We start from the raw sequence: 9224 nt of genomic DNA, 5'->3' as shown, positions 1-9224 counted from the left end.
GCCGTGCGCGAAGGCCGACAAGTGTAGGGCGAGGACCCGTCCATCGTCGCTTGCGGCTTTAATATTAATTATAATTGTAACAGATGTATTAATGTACATTCACAAAAAGTACACTGAAAACATTTAATGCAGTATTGTGACACTGAACAAATACTACAGTCCCTGGTTTTGTCTCAGTGAACCGAAAATATTGAAATGAAGTCTGATTTTTGACTTATTTTCTACTTTTAATTTGGGTTTCTATGCATTCTGATTGTTGTTCATTTGTCTTTCATGTATGCATTTTGTTTAATTTATTGTAGCTTGTATTTATTCTGTCCTGTTTGTTTCAGGATAAACTTATTTAGAGACGCTGCAGGAACAGTTTCATCATCAGCGTGTGTAATCATGTGTTTACACGCCCTCTAGTGGACATAGTACATAACTACAATCACGTATTTTATTTTGAACTAGTGATCGGAAGTCCTGTCTTGAGGTACTTATTTCCACACATTCCTAAGTATAAGTACAAGTTGATAAATTCCATACTTTGTGTGGGAATGTTCGTACGCGCTCGTTACGCACACATCTGTACATACTGATGATAAATGAGGTCACTGGAATCAACATGTCTGACATTCTTCCAAGTGTCCACAGATGTTACTAACACTGGATAAAACGGAGGCTCCACAATCTATAGGTATTAAACTATTTACATTTTTCCAAACCATTTTTTCATCTAAACTCTGCTCATCAGCTGTAGAAAGATGTTCCACCATGCTGAATGTATCTTCCAACTGCTTGCTCCTCTGTTCACTGATCCAGTATGTTATATTTGATCCTTTTTTTTGCATTTTAAAATGAGATGTGTAAAATAAAATGACATAAAAATCACAATTACAAGTTCAGATTTGATCTTTCTTTTTTTTTTTTTCCCGTTAATAAGGATGAGACATTCAAGGTCCATCACAGAGCTGCAAATCTGTTGATTCTTTCTGTTTTTATGGTTTCTGGCTGATAATTATTATATGATAGACTTATTTTGGAGATTTTATATATATATATTTTTTTAGATAACTCGTCTTTGAAACCTGCTGGTAGGTTTTGGGTTCAAAGTCTTAAATGTGAGCGTGTTGCTGCCACATCAGGTAAAAAAAAACCATCAAGTTCCTGTTCTAAATGCGAAAAGTTTATTGATATATGAAGATAAATTACAACAAATATAATAGAACAAGAAACATGTCCTGTTCTAACAAAACAAACGTGTCTACCACAGCCCTCAGCGCCTCTTCAGCTGCAGCCTCTGGATGCTGCTTCGTTCTTCTTTGTCTGCTGCAGCGTCGCAGTGCCACTCAGTTCTTCTTCTTTTTCTTCTTGTTCATCAGCTGCAGCGTCGCAGTGCCGCTCACCGACAGTCCTCCGTTCAGCAGTCCTGCAGCTTTCACCGTTTTGTAGGCGACAGACTTGGGGATGCGTTGTCCTTTCAGAGAGACGATGTGAGGAAGCAGCGCCGGCTTTCTCACATCGAAACCTGCCGTCTGCGGACCGTGAACCTTCAACAGCAGCTGATCGCCCTCCGCCGCCGTTACTGCCACCCAGCCTGCACAGCAACACAGACAGGTGAGACAGATGGGGAAGGCAGAGGGACAGGTGAGACAGAAGGACAGACAGTGACAGGTGTACGTACCAGCAGATGACAGCGTGATGTCAGCAGCAGCCTCCAGGTGTCCTCGTCCCTTGACTCTGACCTCCTGGGGAACCAACACTGGAAACTCCTTCATCCTCTCAGACCCTCCGACAGGCACCTGAATGCACCAATAGACCATGTGACCCCTCCAGCCATATGACCCCTCCTACCATATGACCCCTCCAATCATGTTACTCACCCCCAGCAAGACTTGTCCTGCATGCTTCTCGTAGATGCCGTCGGCTTTTTCTAGGATGGTGACGTGGACCGGGACCCGACTTGAGGCCATGACTGAGAACCAGCAGGACGTCGGTCCCTGCAGAAGACACCGTCAGCTGATCAATAACCCACCAATCAGAAAGAAGACAAGACTTGTCAATCTGACCATTTAAATCAGCAGCACAATCATCTGAATTAAAAAGAAGAAAACTATCAACAAACATCATTTCCTCAGCACCTTTTGCACTCATGCAGCATCATATCGTCACACTCCCACTTTTATGCTTCACTGTCAGGACTACATGGTCAGGACAGACACAAAACGACCACAAAGAGACCCACAAAAACCACAAGGAGACAGAAAATGCCTCTGTGCTTCACTGTCAGGACTATTCATTCACTGCGGTAGTCCTGGCCTTGTCCTGGGTCTCAACATTCATTGGGCTTCTTTTAAGGTTCTCGAGCAATCTTTCATCTGGAATTTTTGTTTCGAACACCAACAAGTGGTTATTTTTCTTGAGGTTACGAAGTGTCCTTTCTATCAGTGTGGTCCATCGTTCTGACCTGCAGGTAGTCGATCCTGGCGAGCGCTCCAATGAACAAACTCGTCCCGGGCTTCAACACAAACGTTCGCGGGACGATGGCCTGCGTGGGAACCACCAACCTCACCTCGTGTTCGCTGAGCAGGCTGAGGATCTGGGCGAGAGACATTCACACGGTAAGATTGAGAGAGACAGAGGTGGAGGATGTCAAGCACTGAAGACATGATTACGGCATCATGTGGACATTAAAACATGAGGTTCAGTGTTAAACAGCTAAGAATAAGTGTGGACACGTTTCTCATGCAGCTGATAGTGATTCTTCAATCTAAACCTGGACGTTGTTTAGTCTTTAACCCTCTGAACTCCTGCACCATTTTTCAATACTGAAAGCTAATTTTTTCCTCAATGATTCAAATTTGTACAAGAAAAATGTATTTAATTTACCAGCCGTGCTAAGAAGGGAACAGTATTGTGGTTTTAAAGAATCTAGTTACAACAAATGCTTTATTTTTGATCAGTTTTACAGTGAAGAGTTTGCATGTTCTCCCCGTGCAGCGTGGGTTCTCTCCGGGTTCTCCGGCTTCCTCCCACAGTCCAAAAACATGTTGAGGTTAATTGGTGATTGTAAATTGTCTGTAGGTGTGAATGTGAGTGTGCTTGGTTGTCTGTCTCTAAGTGTAGCCCTGTGATAGGCTGGTTACCTGTCCAGGTGAACCTGCCTTCACCCTGAGCCCCCGTTTACACGCAGCAAAAACGGTGATATTTCAATGCGTTTACAGGTAAACGAAGCTACAAGTCACCGAAGACAATCATATCTGACAACTCCAGCCAAAGTAGAGATTTGGAAAAAGTCTGTCTTTACGTTTGCATGTAGACGGGAGGAGACGGAGTTTGACGTCACAGTATGCGACAAAAGCATCTTCAATGTTGTATGCGTGGGATCATGTTTACAGTTTGGCTACTGTGATAGATGGTTTTTTCCATGATGGAACCACATGATGATTAGTTCAAGGACTGTTGGAAAGTTGATAACCAGCTGCTGCTGCAACAAGCTTTAACTGCGTGCGATGAAATTGACGGTGAAACAGGTCAAATGATCTCACATCGAGCTCCTTCATGATTCCCGGCGTGTCGTACAGCCAGTGTGCGTCCTTCAGCTCGTTGTGGGTGAACTCGACACTCGGCCTGCTGGGAGCTGGAAGGTCACACAGAGGTCAGAGTTACGGCCCTCACAGTGCATAGGAGGGTCCAAGTTACACACTTTTTAATGTAATTTTTCCACAGTTTCTGGGCCTTAATGCTTAATGAATACAGGAGATAGATGTGACAATATTCAGGGTGAAAATCACATTTGAGTTCTGGTACAACAACAACAACAACAACAACAAAAAGATCAGAATCAAATCAGTTCTATATCCATCCAGGTGTCATAATCTAAAGATGAAATGTGTTTTTGTACAGCAGCATTTTCTCTATAACCACCTTTGAGCATCAGTATTATGGGATGTATCATAGTGTGAACAGTAAAACTGCAGCAGTTTAATGACGATGACATAGAGTCATAGAAACAATCAGTGGATGTGTTTCTGGTTTCTGATGACTGGTGGAGTGACTGTGATGGTGGTTGGTCAGAACAAGTTATGAAAGGATCATTTTTACACACATTTGATACGAGGAGCATCTTCTGGACATGAGTCACTCTGTGTCAATACAACTTTCTAATACAGTCACATTTTAACTGCTGAATTTATCTCTTGACTGTAAAATGTAGAAACAACTTTGGTGTTCACATGTTTTACAGGTTTGGACAAATCACACTGATCAAACCGGTTTGCATCATCCAGAACTTGTTCGAGTCTTTCAGATTCTCCTCAGATAGTTCAGTCTTTCTGTCGACCTGTTTCAGTCCTCAGATTGTGATGATTTGTAATCTTTGTTTCCAACACTACACCAGAAAATGAGGCTTATCAGCGTTTTAATTTATTCAGGAAGTAGGATCTCAAAATGTCCATTTTGTGACTGTTAAAATATCACAACAGAGCAGAACCAGCTGAAGAAAGACAATTAATAAACTGGTTAGTTTCCCTGGTGATGGACTGAAGGACAGAAGTGAACAGATCTTCCAGAAACTGACGGCACATCTACCAGTCCTGGGAGAAATGTCTAAGTTTACTGAAAAGGCACAGTTAGCACAAGAGGGCAACAAATGACCAATACAGAAGTTACAAACACTAAAATCTGAGACAGATAACTCCAGGAGGCTTGTTTCTGTCTGGACCAGCCAGGCAGAAACAAGAGGACTGAAAATCAGATCAGACAGGGAAGTAACCCAACCCAGACAGAGGATTCATCTCCTCAGCAGGTACCAGGACTGGACGTCATCACAGCTGCACAATCAGCCATTAGAAACCACAACCTGCTAGAAGCCCATCATACTATCAGCTTTATCCTGGAGGAAACCCTCCATGAATACATGGACGTTCCAAAGGTGGAGAAGGAAGGAGCTCCACTCAGACCACCAGCAGCAGCTCAGTCGCCTGTAACGCTGCAGAACACCAGGCCTCCATCTGAGCTCCACAGCTCTGCTGGTTTATGTCAGATCTCTGCTCACCTGTCGCTGTCGACTCTCCGCCTTCTCCAAACGCCAAACTGTCAGGATCGAACTGGATCTCGTCCAGTGGGGGTGTGTTGGTCCGGAACGTCTTGCCGACCCGACCCACCAAGTAGCCCTGTCTGCTGAGACGCTGCAGCTGCTGCAGCTCGTCCTGCGACAGCTCCGCCTCCGTCTGCTGCGACGCCTCCTGCAGACGCTGCCGCCGCTGGAACATCCTGTATGGAGTCGGGTTGATGATGGGAAACTTCAGCAGGTTCAGAGTCGTCCCTGAACGCAACACGACGGTAATGAAAGCAGAGAGAGACAGACATGAAGCAAGTGAATGTCTGGACTTCAAATGAGGCAATAATTCAACAGGATATGAAGCAACATCCAAACACTAGGAGCTGAAAACTAAAATGAGCTGCTGGAGATATACATGGCAGATTTTATTAAACCTCTGAACTCAAAACATGCCGAAAAATCTCCAAACATGTATCAGCCAGAAACTGAGGCAGCAGAAAAAAAATATCTTCGGATTATCAGCTTTCAGATATTGCCTGAACACATCATCGGTGATGTGGAGCTCCATCAGGAAAATCCACATCTCAGCTAGAAAATGTGGTATTTCATCAAAATCACTGTATTCTACATGTGTCATTCAAAAGTTCTCCAAAACTAAACAACTTACTGTAAACTGATTCTGTAAAAATAAAAAAAATAAAAAAATAAATCCTCCTCAGCACAACTTATTAAAATAAATGCAGCATGACTAAAGAACCAGTGAACAGAGGAGCAAGTTGTTGAAGGTACATTCAGCATGGTGGAACATCTTTCTACAGCTGATGGTGGAACATCTTTCTACAGCTGATGGTGGAACATCTTTCTACAGCTGATGGTAGAACATCTTTCTACATCTGATGGTGGAACATCTTTCTACTGCTGATGGTGGAACATCTTTCTACAGCTGATGGTGGAACATCTTTCTACAGCTGATGAGCAGAGCAGAGAGGAAAAGTCTGGAGAGGTTGGAAACATGGAGATAGATAAATATCTATAGTATGTGGAGCCTCCATTTGTTTCCAGTGTTGGCAACATCTTTAGACACTTGGAAAAATGTTGGACATGTTGACTCCAAGACTTTCACATTTTTGTTAAACAAATAATCTTTTTTTTCTGATTTCTTTCATTATAACTGTGTCATACTGCTAAGAGGACGTTTCTGGGCTCCTTCTCCTTCTAGCCATGGTTGTGCTGTTTGCAAGACTTTTTACTGCAGTGAAAAATGAACCCACGGTGAGCAATGAGACGGGTTCAGAGGGTTAACATGTTCATATCAGTACCACCACGTTCAGGCTGAATTCAGCATCAGACGCTGCATCCCGTCTGTGTGTGACGGGAGGCGAACGTTAAAGCTGAGGAAAAGTAAATGGAGTCTGGTTCTGACCGGGCCAGGGGGAGATGGTGGCTTTGCTGATGACGTCGGCGGCTCTGGACTTGCAGTAGTCGGACTCGAGCAGCGTGTTGAAGAGCGTGGACTTGCCGGCGTTGGCACAGCCCACCAGGTACACGTCACCTTTGTACCTCCAGGACCGCTGCAGGCTGGAGATCAGGCCCTCCACACCGTACCCGGTCTTAGCGCTGATCAGGTGCACATCAGTCACCTGAGTGCCGAAGCCGGCGTCCTGGCAGTACTGCGACAGCTGCCGCTTGATGCGCTGCAGGTAGTTGGGCGCATCTGAGGGCAGCAGGTCGACCTTGTTGCCGAGGACAACGATGTGTTTATTGCCCCCCACCAGCTCAGACAGGCCGGGGATGATAGAGTCAGGTAGGTCCAGCAGGTCGACCACAAGCAGCACCAGCGCCTTGTGGGGCCGGACCTGCCGCACGACGTCTTTGTACTGCTCTCTGGACAGCTGCAGGTTCAGCGCCTGGTGGTGATGAGTCAGCAGGTGGCAGCGCTGGCAGGTGGCTTCACCCAAACGCTGCTCCTGCTGCAGCACCTTGAACTTCTCACTGGGCAGGTATCCGGGGACGTTGGTGGCAGTGCAGTGTAGCACGGCGCCGCAGCCCGAGCAGCAGGTGTCGCTGACTGGCTCGTCTACGTCAGGGGTCCCAAAGATTTTGTGCCCGCCTTTCCCCCCTGCATCCTTCTTCTTCTTCTTCTTCTTCTTTGTGGCTGTGACGCTGTTGTCCAGCGGGAAGTCCACATCCTCGAATTGGATGAGGGAGTCCAGCTCTGCCTCCTGCTGGGCCCCGCCCCTTAACACCTGCAGCTGATGCTCCAGAGATCGCAGCTGCTTCTGATGGGACAAGTGGGCAGCAGAACCAGGAGATCCAGCAGCAGAACCAGGAGAACCAGCAGCAGAACCAGGAGAACCAGCAGCAGTAGAGGCAGTGCTGAGTTGACGGAGGAGGTGTCTCTCCTCCAGAGGGGAGTTGTCCTCTGGATCTGGACCAGGACAGAAGAAGAGAAGAAGAGACGTTCACCACAGAGCCTCACCTGCACATCACCTGTACGGCTGTCTCACACGAGCACGATGGAGTTAAAGGGAAACTTAAGGGAAATGTCACAGATTTATCAGCTCTCTGTTGCATATAGACCACATGAGAGCAGGTCCACATCCAAACTTTTATACTGTATATCATCCCACCCTTTGTTCCCCCTTTTTGTAAAACAGAAAAAAGGTTTAACAAATCAGGGACAGTTTTAAAGACTCCCGTCTCTGTAGGACAACGTAGTTCAGATTTGACCAGTATATACGGGGCTTTACAAATTTATTAGACCAACTGCCCCAAAAACAAGCAAACAAATATTTTTAAGCTTTCAGAAACTAGCTTAAAACTAAAAAAGTTATTTATCTGGCAAATAACAAACAACTAAATAGTCCTTTTTCACACATAATAACCAAAAAATGTCATATTTTGGACGGCCTCCTTTGACCTTGATCGCAGTTTGCATTGTTTTTATGTGCTTCTCGACAGTCTCTCTTTTGTTTTTGGGTTCCAGATAGTTTCTTGCTGTTCCCACAGATTTGCTTTAGATTAAAGTTTTGTGCGATCAATCTTTGAATGTACTCCATCCAGTGGTGTGCCGTCAGGGCCAGCAAGGCCTTCTCTGCTGGCCTCAACTCGATTAGAATCACTGACTTAAGCTGTAATATTTTCCCATTAAGCTTTTAGCCTTTAACACCTTTTTATACCCAAATCTGAGCCGGCTCACTGAGCTTCTCTGAGAAGTCAGAACTGAATCAAGCAAAACATTCAACCACTAAAATTATTTTTTCTGTTCAGGAATCCAAGTAAATAACGATAATTTGACATCTCAATCAAGAAACAATAATGTGCTTTACTGTTTTTTCTAAAGCTGTGAACAATAATGATTTTATTTTAGTATTAAAATATTTTGATGAAAGAGCTTCTACATACTGGTGTTTTTACATTTGTTAAGCTCTGTACGGGAACAAAAATCCGATTTGCATTAAACAACAACACTATAAATCTTTGATAAACATGAAGGTGTGTTTAATGAACACCTGGAATGTCTGACAGGTTTTACATCATTTAAGTTTGGAGAAAGGTGAAGTTTCCCTCAACTACTCTCACCTGTAAAGTCCAGGAAGACGAACTGCTCCTGCAGGTTCGGGTCCACTATGCAGCTATGGACTCTTCCCCGGGTCTCACTGCGACCCTCCGCCGCCTCGGTTCCCCTCTGAGCGGCGGAACTCCCGCTGCTCCACACCTGGGGGCGGACACACACTTGGCGGCGGACACACATCTGACGGCGGACACACACCTGGCGGCGGACACACACTTGGAGCACCTTCAGCATGGTGAGGCCACACGCGCACTCTGACAAACGACCTCACGATACCGCCGCAGCGCCACTTCCTCGATGTGACGTAGAGCGTCATGGCGTCACAGCTGCCTGTGGCTGGAGAGCGCGAGGACAGGAGGTCTCACTCTGAGGCACAAGTCAGGAACCGAAACACGAAGTTTCAACAAAAACAACAGTTAGAATTGTTATGAGTATTATTGTTGTTATCATTATGATTAGTATGAATCACAGTAAACATAATAATAATCATCATCATCATCATGAAATGAAATGAAAGAATGAAAAATACTTTATTCATCCCAGAAGGGAAATTCAATTATATATATTATAATCATAATAATCATAATAATGATGATGATAATAATA

General features: G+C 44.8%; 1 protein-coding gene across 1 annotated transcript; it reads right to left on the bottom strand.

Annotated features, from left to right (window-relative positions):
• Window positions 1–1146: 1146 nt before the first annotated feature.
• noa1 (nitric oxide associated 1) lies at window positions 1147–8908 on the bottom strand. Its single transcript, XM_008301447.1, has 8 exons — window positions 8627–8908; window positions 6468–7472; window positions 5039–5308; window positions 3531–3622; window positions 2450–2581; window positions 1866–1982; window positions 1667–1784; window positions 1147–1579 (listed from the first exon to the last, which is right to left on the bottom strand). The coding sequence occupies exons 1-8, from the start codon at window positions 8850–8852 to the stop codon at window positions 1332–1334; spliced, it is 2208 nt and encodes a 735-aa protein (XP_008299669.1). The 5' UTR covers window positions 8853–8908; the 3' UTR covers window positions 1147–1331.
• Between the last annotated feature and the right edge of the window lie 316 nt (window positions 8909–9224).

Source organism: Stegastes partitus, unplaced genomic scaffold (assembly GCF_000690725.1).
Source record: "Stegastes partitus isolate 25-593 unplaced genomic scaffold, Stegastes_partitus-1.0.2 Scaffold1673, whole genome shotgun sequence".
Taxonomy (NCBI): Eukaryota; Metazoa; Chordata; class Actinopteri; family Pomacentridae; genus Stegastes; species Stegastes partitus.
Note: the sequence above shows the minus strand (reverse complement) of the source record. Positions and strands in the feature narration are given on the sequence as shown.